Raw genomic sequence first — 19284 nt, forward strand, 5'->3', positions numbered from 1 at the left:
AGTGGATTGAACGATAAAGATCTTAAAATTTTGTGAAGTTTCTGAGAGACAAATTTTCAGAGTTGAATATATTGCAAAACATTATTGGGTAAAAATATGGATGCCATTTAATTCTATTTACTAGTTACTATGATGAATTGACTTTATGAATGATTTGAGTATTGGGCGTTTGGGTTTATATCATTCCTTAAATTGAGATTAAGGCAGAATTTACTACTAGTGTGAATGGATAATGCTTGGTTACATTAATTCTGCTCGTGGTTAATAGGATGCCCTTAGTGAAGAAGGATGAGCAAAGCTATTGCAGAATAGAGGTGTTTTACTGGGTGCTAACCCTAGGAGCAGGTCGTGGATGGAAGGAGAACACACAGTTTGTGGCTGTTTTTAAGTGCTAGGGTTGAAGTATTATTAGCAAGTAAGCATCTGTTAATCCGCGCTAAGTGAAATATCATCATTTTGCTGAGATGTAATGATCATTATTGGAGGGTTGAATTATATTGCAGGGTGAATATCTGCTATCTTTGGACGTGAGCTTTTGTCAGCTTTCTTGCAGTTGTGGGTTCTGTCATCTTACTGCTGGAGCCACCTTAATCTTGCTTGGGTATTCATTAACATCTGTTTGGTTGAAGGAAGGAGGACCCTATTGTCTGCATTGTACTTGAGGTTCCTGCTGTTTAAATAACCATCGTGACATTGTATTTTCCTGGGCGAATACACCATCAGACTTTGCAAATTGTTACAGTTCAATACATACATATTTCACTCTATCATTTTTGCCATATCTGAGGAGAGGTTCAATAATTTATGCTATTAAATTCTGTTAACATTAATAAATGGTAAATTTGCAAAAGGTTCTCTCTTTTATTATTTAATATTCAGATATTGCCAAAAATCAAAGAAAGTTCATCATTTTAGTTGTGTATTTATTACTGTTCAGTCACTGCAAGTATCTCTATTTTGAATGCTAAAAAAATGCAATAGCCCTTTCATCAATCAATCTGAAAAATACAAACCATGGTAGCATTAATCGTTTGGGGAATTAATCGGCAAACCAAAAGTATAAGATTTTTTTGAAAAATTGGGAAAAAGTCGAGAAATAATCGGATTAAAAAAAAAGGTAAAAAATTAAGGAAAAACAATCAAAAACAACTTTTTACTAACAATGATTAACAGTTAAGAGTTATATTTTATATATATGTATAGTTTTTAATTATATTTAATATTAATGATATCAAGTTTCCACAATCCATAAGGAATTAATGCAGATGTTTCTAGATTAGGTTGTGTAAAGAATTTATTTAATCAACATTTTGGATCACACTCCGTGATCCAACATCAGGATGTAAAAGAGAGCATAAGGAGATAAAAAATTATTTACACAATCTAATCCAGAAACATCTGCATTAATATATTTAATATATTTTATTTTAATTTTATTTTCAGATTTAAATATTGAAATATGTAAGGGTGATTTTATTTAAGTATTTTGAAAATATTGAAATTTATATTCATTTTAATATTAAAATTGCACCAAGTATATTGCATATTAATTAAATTATAATATATTTTATTTCAATTTTATATTCAGATTTAAATATCAAAACGTTTAATTAGTATTTATTGTTATAGTTAATTATATTATATTTTATTTATTATAATTTTTCACTTAAATGTGAAAGTCATTTTTTTAACTATTTTAAAAAAAAAAAATTATATTCATTTTAATATTAAAGTCGGACTAAGTATATTTTACATATTAATAAAATACATCTAGCTATGGATGAAAAGCTAAATATCAAACAAAAAACTAAAAGCAGAAACTAAGTAAATATTAAACGAAAAACTAAAAGCGGAAACAAGTAAATATTAAACAAAAAACTAAAATCGGAAACTATGATTCTAGCTGGAAATAAATCAAACTTTTTGTTTCCAATCCCCTTCCCTGGTTCGTTGCTGAGTAAATTTTGAGCGACCAACATGGTGGATTCTACACGTTTTTACAAGAACAGGCACGTGGACACCAAATAAAAACGTTGAAAGACAATGCCGTTAACCTTCAACCCCACACTGGCAGATTTTTTTACACATTTTCGGGCCTTTTCATTGTGTTTTAGAGTTTCGCAGCAGGATTGTCTGTCTGTGATTTTTTCCCAGATTATTCCTGCGATTTTTTCACGACTGATCGGAAAAAACGTTGAAAAATGTGAAAAAACCATTGACCAATTTTATGCGATTTTTTGTGGGAAAACATCGTGAACCTTCCCGATTTCTGATTAATCGCGACTGATCGCAATTTTTTCCTGGTGTTTGCTTCTATGAATTACAAACAAACCTTTCAAACTTACTTCATTACAAACCAAGGGAAGGTGGAAAATTTTTGGGCATATCAGCTAGGGTCATTACACAATGGCAATTCCTAGCATTCCATTTTCAGAAGAGGATGAAGGCCTACTTTTGGGCCACTTTATTTAGTTTTATTATCTATATTGTTATTTGTTTAGGGTTAGATTTACTTTATGCCGCTTTTGGAATTGTCTACTTTACAAAATTTCATTTTGAGATAATTAATTATTATTCTTGAATCCCAAAAAGATATTCTTTGCAAACATATAAATAAATGTCTGGGTAGAAACTATTCTTAATGGTAGTTGAAGAGAACCTTATGCTGCAAAACTTATAATTCACATATAAGGGTAATGTGTTCTGCATAAGGTTTTATTTAGTGGGCTGAAGTGAAGAACAATGTTGAGCTGTATCGACACCATGTTTCATCTTAGTAACTTTGTGTGCTTTTAAGAGTTCCTCTTTGATCTTTCTAAAATCTTGCATTGTGGTTTGGTGTTAAAAGTAATTTTTGTTAAGCCATTTTTGTGTATGTGAATCTACTGATCTCTTCTTTCAGCCAATTAGGTGGTTTTCATGATTTAGTTTACATTGGTTTAGTTGAAATCTTTTGGAAATAAAAAATCACATTTGTGATAAAGGAACCTTTCAAGTATTTAAAATATTTTTGCAGCTTTTGAAACATTCAGATCTACTGGTCTCCACTTTCAACAAGTTAGGAAGCATTCATGATTTAATTTACTTTGTTTTAGTTGCAAGCTTTTAATATGTTGCCCTGAGTCTTTTCACGCCACACTTTCTCTAAGCTAACCACTTGCGTCTTACTTTTCCCATTTAAATGGTCTAGGTGTTGCATTGTCGACAAATCTTCAAAGTTGTTAACTTTATGTCAGTCCCTGAAGAGGCTGTCATAACCCTTTGAGCTCTCAAAAAGGTGAACATAAAACTGTTGAAGCCCAACTGTACTATCGTAACCTCTTCGGTCTTTGAAAGTTTTATAAGTTTATGTTGCATTTTGTTTAGAGTTCTTGGAGTCCTGCCAAACATTATGAATTGGTCTCCAGAATAAATGTCGGTGGTTGTTCAAAGTTTCAGAACACATTTTGGCCTTCGATGAGGTTGTCAAAACCTCATCAAGAGACGACGAGGTTTTCAAAACCACATCGAAGACCAAAATATTGTTCAAAAGTTCTTGTGAATGAGATAAAGAATTTGTGAACACACCTTTGCTTTCTTTTTCAGCTCAAAAAGTGAATCGAAGGATGTTGGAACAAGTGTTCAGGATTTTGTAATGTCCCCTTTTAAGAAAAATGAAATATATCCTCCACTGAATTGCAATATTTTTAACAAATGAATAATAAGATATTAGATAAGTAAGGATGATTACAACTCTCTTGAATTTCTGATATGAAGTCTAATTTGTATGCACAAGAAGATGGTATTGATATTGATACAACTCTGATTGCTGTTATTGATTTATTGTCCTTATAACCATTCATCGAATTGTGTATAAGTCTGCCTATACAAAATAGGTTTATAGGCTTTGAAACTTGAATACTTTTCCTGATTGATATCCTTAGAATCATGCAGTTCTGTTATGAAGCATTAAAGACACCATTAATGCACTCTCAAGGCCAGAGGACATTAAACGTTGGCCTGCAAAGCAGAATTTAATCACCAAAAAGATCATTTATCAAGCAACTGTTGGAGAATCGGCGAGAGGAAGAAGGTTACTTTGTGGAGCATGTCTAAATAGTAGCGCAAAGGAGATCCCAAGTCTTACACAGAGTAGAACGGCATACCAGAAGTAACGGTGCACATTTTCCCCCACTCTTGTAGCTTGTAAGGGGGAAATTTGTGTCAAGTAAACCATTTTCAGGAGAAATTGTCTAGTACAAAAATGTTTGCTACAAATTAATGTTTCCCCAACTTTGTTCAGCTACATGTTGGGAGGGTATAGTCCATCTTTTCTAGAATTTGATTCCTGCCAAGATGAAGTACAAATATATCGGGTATGAACATTCGTGTGGTCTAGAAAGCACACAACCTAAAATCAGTGATACTAAATTAGGGCATGTTAATGTAGATGAGTTTTGAAAAAGAATGAAAAGTGAAAATAAGTCGCCCATCAACATAGAAGTTGGTGGACAATGGATTATTGTAGGCAGCCGGTTTCCCTATGGCAGTGCAATGCAAAGATTTGGTATTGGAATGCATGAACCACTATGACCCACAAACTCGAGAGGTAAAAGCATATGATAATAGAACAATTGCTAAAATAAATGGAGAAGCTTTCACTTCACTTCTCAAGTTGCTTCAAAGAGAAGCATTTGCAAACCTCAACACCACAATAGCATACCAATGGTTTGTCAAAAGGAAGAGTCTGAAAAATAATTATATGATTTATTCATGAATATACAATGTATATATAGAGAATTACAAGATGGTGCTCTAAAAAGTATGAACGGTTAAACTAAAGCTTCAACCTGAAGCTAAAAAGCTAAAAACGCTTAAAAAAACTAAATAGATAAAAACTAAAAAGCTGACTATGCGTTCTAATAAAAGAAGCAATAGTTGAACTTAAAACACTAAAGCAACTAAAAAGCTAAATGACTATTAATAAAGAACTAAAGATAATTGACTAAAATATAATTAAATATTCTTATACCCTCCTTTAATGGTCATTCTATCTACTAACTACCCTACAAAAGACAGTGCAGGTCTTTTGATCACAAACAAAAAGAACAATGTTGCAACGGAGACCCTCCCAGGTTCTGCAAAGTGTTAATGACCAAGATTGCCAGAATCCATCCAACCTGATGTTGGCTAACCAAACTGAAACCTAAAACCATAATCTTGAAGAAAAATCAGCAAACCCTCCAAAACTGAAGTTACAAATCATCATTTTTGTGGAAAAAAATGGTAAAACCCCTAAACAGGAACTAAAACCCTGAAACAATTTTTGACGAAAAAATCGAACAAAGTTACAAAACCCTGAAACGTCAGGCGGCAAAACCCCAAACATCACGCGGTAAAACATCAGACATCACGCAACAAAACACCAGACATCACACGGTAAAACATTACTCCTTGATTTTTGAGGAAAAATCAAGCAAAACCCTCCGATGATTTTTTGTGGAACAAAATCAGAAAACCCAAAATAATAGTGGAAAAAATTAATCACGACGCCCAAAAAAAAACCAAACACTACCCACGCATCGCGAATAGAGAATCACAACGCAGGTAGACCGTCGCATGGCCGGAAAATCCCGACGTGGGTCGGGCTCCAAAAACGTCGCGAGCAAAAAACACAGAATCGTGCACAGACGCATTGTCCGAAAAAAAGTCCATCGAAAAAACACACAGTGACAGAAAAAACAGGCCAAAAAAGTCAAATCAAAAGCTTACAAAAACCCGTCAAAACTACAGCCCAAAAATCGCAAAAGCATAGGCGTGTGAGCAAAACAAATACACCCACAAAAAAAGTATCCTCACACAGCCGTTGAGAAAAAGGAACTAAACAAGCCAATAAATTGCAACAATTAAAATCATGAAATCCAAGGCCGAAAAGCGCATAAGAAACCTCGAACCAATAACCAAAAAATCGCGAAACCTTCAGTCAAACAAGCATGCCAACCAAAAAACACGATTTAGGTCAAGCACTAACACACAAACTACCCTCCAGAAAACCAACAGAATTTTTTCATATAAAAAAACTCTTCAAAAAAAAATTCTAGAAATTATTTCCAAGTAGAAAGGCTCAACGAATTTTTATTAAAAAATTCGCCAAATCCTAAAAAATCCCATCGACACGCTTTGATACCATGAAAAATAATTGAATGATTTATTCATGAATATACAACGTATATATAGAGAATTACAAGATGGTGTTCTAAAAAGAACGAACCGTTAAACTAAAGCTTCAACCTAAAGCTAAAAAGCTAAATAGATAAAAACTAAAAAGCTAACTATGTGTTCTAATAAAAGAAGCAATAGTTGAACTTAAAACACTAAAGGAACTAAAAAGCTAAATGACCATTAGTAAAGAGCTAAAGATAACTGACTAGAATATAATTAAATATTCTAATAGATTCAATGTCAAAACGTAATTGTGAGACATTGGCTAGCTGTTCCTAGAAAAGGAAAGTCTCAATTGCCCAAAAATTTACACAGGTCGCATTTCACAAATGAAATTTCCAACATAATGAAGATGAGCACAATTTTGAGGAATGATTGTATTTCTCTGTCGCTGTAATCATTCATGGGAAGCAATTTATTGATTGGGGCAGTATCATTAGTGACAAACTTCATAGGCAAATGACTCATTTTCAATTTGAGAAGAGATTCCACATGTCCTATTTGTTTATGCCATTGCCAACATGAGAGTGTGACCAGGGGTAGTTCCAATTATAAATATTGATGAACTGATTCAAATATATGACCACTAACCACAACTACATTTGGAAAACAGCTACAAAAATTTCAGGCGGGTAAATGATGCCCTTGCAATGTGCGTGGTCTGAGAACTTCAAGGTAATACTAGCATGAGGATATCTCTGAAAGCTGCTCAATTGGTCAACTGTAATGTCCCCTACCTGATCTATTCCAACATATTAAAATTGATTGATATTCTTCAATTAGTTATTAACAAGTGCTTATCTATTTTCCTCATTAGATGATTAAGCTCTAATACCACTTGTAATGTCCCCTACCTGATCTATTTAAACATATTAAAATTGATTGATATTCTTCAATTTGTTATTAACAACTGCTTCTCTATTTAAACAGATCCAAGCCCTTACCTATCTTGGGTCCATACCCTCAAGGCTTATGGGTTGCTGATCCCCACCTTATCTTGGGACTTAACCTATTGCTTGGATTTAGACTGCCCCTCTTTGGAACATCTCATCCCCATCTTCTTAAATACTGACAGTAATAACATGATTTAGACTATAAGTACACTAACTTCTCATGTATTATAAATATATATGAAATTAAGTATCACTGTCATACATATTGCAGTTTATAACAATATTATTACTAGATTCTGCATAATAACTTTATCAGGCTTCATATACTAAGCATACATATTAAGCATATCCCCGTGCATACCACCAAGAACACAAATGTTACTGCCTGTAACTTGATAACAATTCTGATCTGATCTGATCAATGGTGATGTCACTAGATGCTTTTGATTTCTACCCTTTATATCTCTCGATTTGAGGGAGAGGTCACACCTCTTCATCATGTATGCCCTTTGGCAAGAGACATACCCTTTCACCATTAGCACCCTTTGAAAGAGTGCAAATCTTCATTATTTCTACCCTTTGAAAGGGAAACAGCCTTTCATGATCAGATCTGCACTTATCATTTAAATCAGATCTGCACTACTCATTTCCAAATTATCCCCCCCTCTCACATGAGGTTTTCTTCTCCCTTTTATATCTCATTGTTGAGTGGGTCACAACTTTTCCTTTCATGTCTTTTGACTTTTCATTAACTTAATTAATATTTAATTAATCATATTAAATTATATTATTTTATATTTTAATTTAATGTTTTAATTTTATTATTAAATTCTATTTCAAAGTGGGGACATCACAGTCCACCCCTCCCAAATTTGCTTGTTCTCAAGCAATGTCAATTTTAACTTTCTCAAACTAAGTCATCTACCAATATGAACCAAAAACACGGAGCATACACATGAAAAACACGAAGCATACACATGAATAATTGCAATCACAAAGCATACACGTGAATGATCCAATGATTCATCTTTACCCTGCAGGATGGCAGGATCAAAGCTCTAATACCACTTGTAATGTCCCCTACCTGATCTATTTAAACATTAAAATTGATTGGTATTCTTCAATTTGTTATTAACAACTGCTTATCTATTTTCCTCATTAGATGATTAATATCATTATTAATATAGATATCAAACCCTGTTACTACTTCAGTTTTAAGGGAGAGGGTTTACGTATGCTACCAAAGCGCTTAGAGACCAATTACAATAGGTTCCCTCAAAGTTTACAGATCCAAGCCCTTACCTATCTTGGGTCTATACCCTCAAGGCTTATGGGTCGCTGATCCCCACCTTATCTTGGGACTTAACCTATTGCTTGGATTTAGACTGCCCCTCTTTGGAACATCTCATCCCCATCTTCTTAAATACTGACAGTAGTAACATGATTTAGACTATAAGTACACTAACTTCTCATGTATTATAAATATATATGAAATTAAGTATGACTGTCATACATATTGCAGTTTATAACAATATTATTACTAGATTCTGCATAACAACTTTATCAGGCTTCATATACTAAGCATACATATTAAGCACACCCCCATGCATACCACCAAGAACACAAATGTTACAGCCTGTAACTTGATAACAATTCTGATCTGATCTAATCAATGGTGATGTCACTAGATGCTTTTGATTCCTTCCCTTTATATCTCTCAATTTGAGGGAGAGGTCACACCTCTTCATCATGTATGCCCTTTGGCAAGAGACATACCCTTTCACCATTAGCACCCTTTGAAAGAGTGCAACTCTTCATTATTTCTACCCTTTGAAAGGGACATGGCCTTTCATAATCAGATCTGCACTTCTCATTTCCAAATTATCCCCCCCTCTCAAATGAGGTTTTCTTCTCCCTTTTATATCTCATTGTTGAGGGAGTCACAACTTTTCCTTTCATGTCTTTTGACTTTTCATTAACTCAATTAATATTTAATTAAACATATTTAATTATATTATTTTATATTTTAATTTAATGTTTTAATTTTAATATTAAAATCTATTTCAAAGTGGGGACATTACAGCTGTCATGTCCCTTCCTTGATCGTTATATATATCCAAAATGAACCAATTATTATTATTAATTAATATAATAATTACCAACAAATAATTATTTATTTATTAAATATTATTATTTAATTAATATTAATTATTAATAATATTCTTGAAATATTTAAATTAATAATATATATTACATAAATTATAAAAAAGTTTATTTCTGAAGAGTCAGCAAATTACTAATCAGCGATTACATAGTCATCCGATATACATACGACTTGCTTAAAAGTATTAACTAGAATTAAAGTCTCCATACTATGGATTAAGGGAACGGTCATCATGAAATTATGCCAAAACGAATACAAAGAAAGATTATTAAGTATGAAAAGGTACGATTTATATAGTTATTGAATAGTCATAACCGAATAGTTGTGTATTGAAACAATACTCTTTCTTTGAAAGGTTACATGCAAGATATTTAGGGGGATTTAAAAAACAAAGACTTGGAGGAGGTAAGTCACGAAAAACTCTCTACCAATAGAATAATAATGGCAACAAAGTATGAGGAGATTAAAATATAGTATCAGCAATAAAGATAATAGACAGACTAGTATTTTCTGAACATATACAAGTATCATCAGATCATTAATCTGTCAATAAACTACAGAAAATTAATGATATAAATCGGAGGGCATGTATTAATAATAAGGAAAAAGCCACGGGAATTCATCTTTGAAGATTAATGCATTTTGGGATAAGTATGTTTAATACATGAAGCCCCATACTGTCTTTATGCAGAATTTGAATAATAATACTAACAGACTGAAATATGTATTATGGTAATACATAATTTCATGACAGACCAGATCTAACATACGTCAGTTCTGTCTGCCATTACTAGCTACTAAATATATTAATAACCAATATTTTTAACCAGTGATAGTATTAATAATTTATAGAATAGGTAATTAGCAAGTACATGAATTATTGGTAATGTTATTTAATTCATTTATTTATTTATGTATATGTATATATATATATATATATTCCAATCAGAATAAGGAATAATATAAGGGTTATAAATATAGATATTGTTAATTGTTATGATAATAGATATTACTATAATGATTATAATTAATATAATATCTCTTAGGACTACTCTGCAGTAAAACATATAGTATAATACTATCTGAAAATATATATATATATATATATATATATATATATATATTGCAATAGTAATTTGAATAAACAAATAAATCTGAGGCTATTAATCAGATTGAATTATCAATTCAGTATCGGTGAAAAGATTATGTTATCACTGGTTTGATTCATGTTAAGATAGATTTGTCTCCTAATCAACTTAGTTTAAGTCATTAGTATATTGAATTAGCTTAATTTTGGTTAAAACAAGCCTAGACCTAGTAGGGTACATTACATCAACACATATGGAAGCTTCTTTATCTAGTTTTAGAGATTTATCTCTATCAGAATTGGAAGCTTTGATGGATTCCTATGCAAACTGCCTAAGTATGTGAGTAATACATTTGTTTTGATTGAAGTGTGCAGGCAGATTGGTGAGATAAATGAAAGGTTTCGAGAGAGGAAAAAGGTGGGTGTTTCTTTCCCTATTGATTTATCCACTACCAGTGCAAGTCCTTTTATGATGATGCATTAAACATTGAGAGGGATCTAGCTAAGCATACTATGTGTTTCTTTGAGATGTGTTTTCCTTATGACGGTAAAGATTTTTTTAGGAATAACTTGCAACTTGGTCTTGGATTCTATCATGTCCCTGGGATAGAAGATTATTGTGCTGATTGTGAGAATGATTTTGAAGTCTGAAGGAGGTATTTTGGATGAGATTGTCCTTAAGACAAATCAAACTCCTCAACTTAATTGGTATATCCAAAGCATAGAAGATGATGAAGCTGACCTAATGGATCCAATATATGTTAATCACATCCAAATGCAGCCAATTTTTGGCATCAATTGGGATGTGAGGGAGGTAAAGACTATAGAGGAAAGATTAGTGGTAGTACTCAGAAGAACCAGGGAATGAGCATTAAAGAAGATTGCTGAGATGCCCAACCCAAAGCCTTCAAAAGCGAGAACTGCAAAACAAGGAAACAAGCAGGCGGGATTTTCTTCTCGGTTGTCTTCACCATCACCCAATCCCCAAGTCACAAGTGGAGAGGGAGGAGGTCAAGATGAAGACCCTCCTGATGAAGACCCTCCTACCAGGATAAATCCAGAAAGGACCTGCAAGAATGCTACAAAATGAAAGGCCAAGAAGGAGAAAGAAAAGGAGAAACTTGAAATTATTCTAGAGGTCGTCAACGAATAAAGTGTTATCCATATAGCTTCATCTACTCCTCAGGTCAATGCTTCTTCCTCTTCATCTCATTCATCGCCAAATTCCTCACGACCTTGTTCAACTTAGAAACCACTTGCTCCACCAAATCTATCACATCCATCTTCACCTAACATTTCATCTCTCAACAAAGTAACTCATTCATTCACCACTTCCGCTCCCATGAAGTCATTACAATTCCCCCCTAGTGCCACCAAAACTTCCTTTGATGCTCCTCTCGTTACACCCACTTCATTGTCAAAGAAGAGAAAAGTCGTGGAATTAAACCTCCCAAAATCAGACATTGTTGCTAACCTACTTCAAAGGACACCCCAACAAAAGAAGCCCAAAACTACTTCAAAGTTGATGCCAGAAGCTGCCTCTAGACGCATGTTTATGAAAATTGCCCATCCTTCCACAAAGAAAGATGTGGGTTAAATGACAACAAAGGACTTCAATACCACAAAGATCAATCTGGGACCTTCAACACGGCATGGAGGCATACACAATTTTCAAGTATCAGCTGCAAAATTGGTAGAAAAAACAAAAAGGGATAAGAAATCTAAAAGAAAATTGCAGCAATAGGTAAAAGTTTTGACTTCTTGTCTTAAGTCCATTGTGGAAACTTCAGCTCAATCAATAGGTCAAATTGACCCTTCTTTTGACACTAACTCAATTGGCTGAAAAGAAGTAATTAAGAAAATTCACAATACAAATCTTGTGGTAGAATAACTAAGGATTGGGTAGGCAAAATCATAACCAAAGGATCTAAATTTATTAAAGAAGCTATGAAATTGTATGATGAAGTTGACATAAGAAGAGGAGATCGATGATGAGATAACAGTGTCAAAGCAAGAAGAGATTGCTTGCATACGAGTTGAAAAAAATCTCAAGGAAATGGTAGACATGACTCCTAATAGATTGGTTATTATTTGAATTCTCCCAAATGCTAATGACAACAGATGCTTTATGTGGAAAAAGGGTATTAAACAGAGGTTGGTAGCCCTCAAACAAAATGTCCAAGAACAAACCAAATTGTTAAAAGAGTATGCCCAGATTAAATCGAATATCCAAATTGATTTCTTGGCCATCAACACAGATGTTCGGACAAAAGATAATTCTCAGCACATGAATATCCAAGTTATTAAGGATAATTTCAAGGTGAGGATTGAAAAACATTTTGACAAAAAAATATTCTATGCCGATAACATGAGAAAGAAAGTGGTATTGACACTTCTCTAGTGCAATATACAGGTCGTCTCGCAACCTTTCAGAGCAAGTTGGAAAATGTTTGAGGAAATCAGGCATTATGGAGGCTGAGAACCAATAACGTTACCATTCCAAGACACGGCATTCAAACTTACAAAGTCAAGGTTGTCACTTAGAAGCCTCAATCCCTGCTTAAAGACAAAGATGATGCCAATGGAGAAATTGTGCCAACTCAACACAATATTTAGTTTATTCTATTTTTACTGCTACTCAAAAGGACTCTTAAGCTAATGAAGTGTTAAAGTTTCCTAAATTTAGAGGATTCTTTTAACCTTTTCTGGGCAGTTAGTCTAAAAGATGTAGTTACATTTGTAATGTTATAACTATCTAACTGATAGACTTAATGAGGGATGTTTTTGGTTTTAAAGATAATCAGTTTTAACAAAAGATTGTTAGAAAGGAATTTTTTCTGATATGAAGAAAGAACCTTTCAAAACTTTACAACATTTCTCCAGTTTTTGGAGCATTTGCTTTAAAACTTTTTTGTAACTTTAAAAGGTTTGCATTAAAACACTTATGTTTGGGTTAGTCAAGCATTATTCTCAAATCCTAAAAAGATATTCTTTGCAATCCTATAAATAAATGCCTAGGGTACAAGACGTTCTTAATGGTAGTTTAAGTGAAGCTAAAGCTGCAAAAAAAACCATTTGCATATTTGATCTAAGGGTTATGTGTTCTTTTGTACGGCTTTATTAAGTGGATTGTGAAGAACAATGTTGAGCTTTGTATCAACACTAACTTTCATTCACATATTTGATCTAAGAGTTGTGTTCTTGTGTAAGGTTTTATTGAAGTGGATTACAGTGAAGAATAATGTTGAGCTTTGTATCAACACTACCTTTCATTCACATATTTGATCTAAGGGTTATGTATTCTAGTGTAAGGCTTTATTAAGTAAATTGTAGTGAAGAACAATGCTGCTCATCTTGCTGAAATTTTGCACTGTGGTTTGGTGCTAGAACTGATTTTGTTTAATCCATTATTTTGTATGTGGATCTACTGGTCTTTGCTTTCAACCAGTTGGGAAGCATTTGTGATTTAGTCTACTTTGTTTTATTTGCAAGCTTTTACAAATAAAAAATCTCACTTGTGAGAAAAGAACCTTTCAAGTCTTAACCTCCAAGAACCAAAAAAATCAATTATTTCCTTCATGCAAAACCTCATTGATGATATTATTAAGTGTACATAATTATGAATCCTATTCATAGCTTTAGTCTTATGAGTAGAGATTAGTTTTCAAGGAGTTTCCCCTACTAATTTGAAGAGAGGTTTATCCTCATGTGCTGTTTCATTTCGTGTTGTCTCAAAAAAAAATTAAAATGCTATAGAACCTTCAATGAAAAAATTAAGCAAAATGACACTAATATGAACTAGGTTTGACTCAAAACCAAAAAGGACATACTTCATCAAACTTTTCAAAATTCTGTGTGTCAAGTTCCCCGTTGACCTCAGGTTTATAAGCTGCCTCAACTTCATATAGATTATCCCATGCAATCTCATTGAACCATGGGTGTCCCTGAATAAGAGGAAAATATCAAACATTACGAAATGGCACTTTCAATGATCAGGGCTTTCCAGTTAAGAGCAACAAAAAATCTGTATCACAATTGCAGTGACTTGCCTTTATCTCATTGGCACCCCTGGAACCAAGCCTGTGTTCAAAATCACAGAGCAGCCTGCAAATTAGATCCTTTGCCTCTGCTGACAGTCTAGCCTCCTCAGGGAATTTCAAGTAATGTCTCCAATGAACAATCTGAAAACCATAGATATGCAACTTCATTGTCATGTTTTGACAGAAAGGCATTGCCATGAACCATTAACAAGATGAAACAACTAATGTATAAGAAGATGGGTAAAGGCATGCATTGAAAAAAAAAACTACAGATGGGAAAAGGCATGCATTGGAAAAAAAAACCTACATAAAAATATCAAATTACCGAACAAATTATTATAGTACACTAATGTAGACAAAATTCAGATACACCCCATACAAAAAGACTTAAAATCAATCAGAGAAATTCACAGTATCTAAATATACTTCAAATCAAGACAGGAAAAAGGGCTTGCCACCAATTAAAAGGCTTATAAAATATTTAATGTTAATGTAAAAAACATTTATGCACCTGAGTTTTACATACTGGTTTTTACCCAAATGCCATCTTTTGTCATCTTGTTAATCATTCAAGAAATTGTAGGCAAATAAATATAATAGGACTCAATTTCCACTACTTTAATTTTTAAATAGTTTTATAAAATGTAAATTTTCAAAGTTATCAATAAAATATATTGTGATTAGTTTTATTTTCCAAAATCATATTGAAGACATGCCAAGCAATCTTTTAGAAATGAAATATTTAAATTTTAAATCAACAAAGCTTCTGTAATTAAGGTTGACAGACAATACACTGACGAAGCACATGAGCTTATAATATAGGAATGAAATCCCTAGAAAGAAAATAAAAATTTACTTCTTTAATCATATTCAAGAATACCACCCTTATAGATACTCAGAACAAATAACAACATCTCATATATTTAATAGGAAAACAAAAATTTAAAGTTAAATAAAAATCTGATCTGAAAGAACAGAAATCAGAAATTGTCCCTCTTTTTCTAGCAATGGAGACTTCTAATTCTCAAAACAGTTCATTGTAATGTCTAATCCTAACTCATGTTAGCTCCACATATGCACTTGGATTTCTACAAAAACGATGCATGCTATACATAGTCAGTGGACAAGGAGGGCATGTATAAAATCCATCCCTGCAACTGTCTGCTATTGCCTCAAAGAAAGCAATCAAGATTCAGAAAGATGGAAGACAAATGACAGTGTAAAACCCATACAAAAAGTCTGATTAGTACCTTCTTACATGTTGTCATTGGATCCTCTGAGTAAAATGGTGGGTAGCCAACAAGCATCTCATACATTATAGCTCCAAGTGACCACCTGCGAGGCTCAATTCCCATTTCAATGTCTTTCAAATAGAAAAAGGCACACTACACAAGCTGAGACATACTTTTACGATAAATCAATATTTATGTTATATTTCAGGCAAGATGATTTCTTTGAGTTAGTGCAAAATTTTGAACTTCAATTATTGCCAAGAGAAAGAAACTATGGCATTGAGAATTTCCTATAGTGCTGCATTTATCTGATGTATATGTGCTTAACTCTGCTGATCAAAACTTTGAAGAAATAAATCATAAGGTACCTTTAATTCAGAACTGAAGAACCTTCCTTGTAGAATTTAGATGTTGCTTCCATGAGGACACTAACCATGTAGAATGTAGAAAGTCGGAAAAAAAAAGTATAGTTCTCAGTTCTCACCTATGGCTAGGCTTTGGATTAAAAAACAAACCAAAAGGCTTTTGATTGTCAATGAATTAACCTGAGGATAACCACAGGATTCAAAGATTTATTACAGAAAGGATATTACCTTGAGGATAACCACAGGATTCAAAGATTTTATCAGCAAGCCATTGAGCCAGCATAGTCTAGCATTATGACAGGAGTGATTTCAATGATGATGACATGGGTTTAAATTTTCTGGGCTTGCTATGTCCCCTGATTATGCAAACTGACAATTAACTATTAAGGGGATTCTGCCATTACGAGGCCAGGTGTAAGTCCTGGATGACTTAGACAGCTGTTCTTAGATGAAAGGTATCCTGTATTTGCCAGTTGCACTATGGAGCCTAAGAAGCCGAAGAAGAATGATAATTTGAAGAATACAGATTTCATATAATCTCAAAACTCTTCCAAGAAAAATTACACCAATTGACTTCAAACATTCTGCGAATACTGGGAATTAAGATGGCAAAGCACCTGGCCAATTAAGGGGTCACTTTGGGCCCAAGTTGGTACAAAGGTACATATATAAGCCAAGGATTAAGCTTTCTTAAAGACGGATATTCAGACCATTTTTGCTTACCCTTTCATTCAATTCTAGCCAGACAAAGGGAGTTGCTCAGAAATTCTAATGATCATCAAACAGTTAATTTAGAATATCTTAACACACTAAGAGCCAACATGCACCCCAAAGCTGACCTAAGCACAACAATTAAACAGTTTGATGACTCTGCACTACTTAAGTAACCTCCATCCACAATTTGTTAAGAGCGTGTTGAATATTTTTTAGGAGAGTTTTTTATTTTTACCAACAAGCATGTGCAACTTGCATCAATTAGGCAAAGCCCTTGATGATAATCTTTACGGCGTAGCAATATCCTTGCAGACTAGTTAAAATTGAACGCTCAAGCCCTATATTTACCATCATATCCCTCACTAATCTAAGGCTCCCATCTTTTGTCATTTGTGTACATACAAAGAATTTGGATTTATACACTCTTCTAGCTTCTTCCTTTTCTCTACTAAATTAATTTTCGAATGGACTTAAACCAAGCATTACCTCATATTTGCTTACAAAACTAATTCTTCCATTCAGACTACCATGCCTTAACTTGTAGTTGTAATGATAAGGAATTGAGTATGTAAGGGCCAAGATAGATTAGTTCCAACTTCCAGCATCTTAAAGATACTTGAACGAGCACACAGAACAAGATAGAGTACCTGATGGAGTCCATTCACGAGCTAAATGAGCCCTCGGCAATCAGGATACTCTTTACAACATCGAATGAAGCCAGGAAACAAGATACCATTGACCCAAGAAAAACTGATATTAATAAAGAATGAATATGACAGCACACTTTGAAATGATTTATATGACTGCTTCTCACACATCACACAATGTTAAAAAAGCAGTCTGCTCATAATCCAATCAATTTTTGCCATGCCATGCTACTTGATAATATTATTTATAATTAATAATTATTTATAATTTCCTATTTTATGGCCAGTAGAAAACATTGAAAGTGCAATGCTGACGTTTCTATGGTCCTATAAGGTCTTTGAAATCACCAAACTGTCAAATGCATGCATCGGTCATTATCATCGTACTTGTCCTCTGGCCAACCATTTTGTACATTATCTATGAAATTTAAATATTTTACTTGATCAGAACTTACATGCAAAGTTTAAATCAAATTAAATTTACAAAAGCATACCTTATTACCAGTACAGATGCTAAAGACACATTACATGATGAAGAAACGAAACAAAAGAAACATGTTTGTTTCTTGTTATTCATGTAATCGCTCAAACAACGAATCCCAAAAATGTATACATTTCAATTTAATTAGACTAATTTAAATTCTGACAAAAGAAAAATAAAATAATCAAGGATATCATGAAAACAAAGCTATCAGGACATCTAATAATCCATAGAAGAGCAACTGGGGCTTCCCTAAATTCAACATAAGCATGCAAGTGCCTAATGCATTACAAAATTATGTCTTACCAATCACATTCCATCGCATAGCCTTTTTTTAGCAAAACTTCAGGGGCAATATAATCTGGTGTACCAACGGTAGAATAAGCCTGAAAAGAAAGATAACCTCATTACTGCCATTTCTAGACAGTCAATTCAATAGATATATGAATAAAAATCCTTGGCACAAAAAAGTAGCAAGGGCTCAGATGTTGGAACCATAGTAGAAATTACAACTAAGAAAAGAAAGATAACCTCACTACTGCCATTTCTAGACAGTCAATTAAATAGATATATGAATAAAAATTCTTGGCACAACTAAGTAGCAAGGGCTCAGATCTTGGAACAATAGTAGAAATTACAAATAAATGCAAAAAATATCCAAATTGTCAAAACTCAAACACATGCATTGAAGACGAACTGCTGTGGACCTTCACAATCTTTGAAAAAGAATCCATTTAGGACAACTCAATGAAAATAATGAAAAATGAGTCAAAAGATATCAGCCTATAGAGATGGTGTAATATGCTGCCCTGTTTGCTACTAATTTTTTTTGCACTTTCCCAATCCACTTTACTGACCAGACATTATGTCAAACATTTTGCATGCATTCTCCAATGAAGAGTTTTCAGTTTGAGTTCCTCTTGAGGTTTGCTTAATAATTGATTTGTATCATTTTCAGCTTGGCAAGAGTAATTACTATTCTTTGCTGAATGTGTATTGCTCAGGATTTTAAAGAGATACATGAAGATTGAATGATCATGATGCATATCGAGAAATTACATTATTTTACCAGCAGAGAAGAGCATGATACAACTAACCTTGTTGCAAATTCAAGACTGAAAATACCAAATAATGCTCAGGTTTACAAATTCAATCTGCAATTATCTTAGCAGCTCTTCGCAATGCATAGCAGCTTCAAGGAATCTCAGATTACACTCTGAATTGAAGATTTAGGTGAGCAAATGGACTGCTGAAGTCTCTGTACTACTGTACTACAAGAAGATGGTAATCTCACGCCAAGGAATATATTTCATGCTGTTCACACCAACCTCAAATCTATCTTTTCTCCAGCGCCACCTATAACATTGTCCTCAAAACATTCTTTGTCTTTAGCACCAGCTTCAGACTTTAGACCCATGTCATCTTCAGACTCGTGCAACCTGTTTTTTGGCTTATTCTTT

General features: G+C 33.3%; 1 protein-coding gene across 1 annotated transcript in view; it reads right to left on the bottom strand.

Annotated features, from left to right (window-relative positions):
• LOC131054234 (uncharacterized) overlaps positions 1-19284 on the bottom strand; it is a 139789-nt gene that overhangs the window by 38014 nt on the left and 82491 nt on the right. Inside the window, exons 6-9 of the mRNA XM_057988692.2 lie at positions 18131-18210; positions 15636-15720; positions 14395-14526; positions 14176-14289 (exon numbers count right to left, since the gene is read on the bottom strand). Coding sequence (XP_057844675.1) covers positions 14176-14289; positions 14395-14526; positions 15636-15720; positions 18131-18210 — 411 coding nt within the window. The remainder of the gene's footprint in view (positions 1-14175; positions 14290-14394; positions 14527-15635; positions 15721-18130; positions 18211-19284) is intronic.

This window comes from Cryptomeria japonica, chromosome 10 (assembly GCF_030272615.1).
Source record: "Cryptomeria japonica chromosome 10, Sugi_1.0, whole genome shotgun sequence".
Lineage (NCBI taxonomy): Eukaryota > Viridiplantae > Streptophyta > Pinopsida > Cupressales > Cupressaceae > Cryptomeria > Cryptomeria japonica.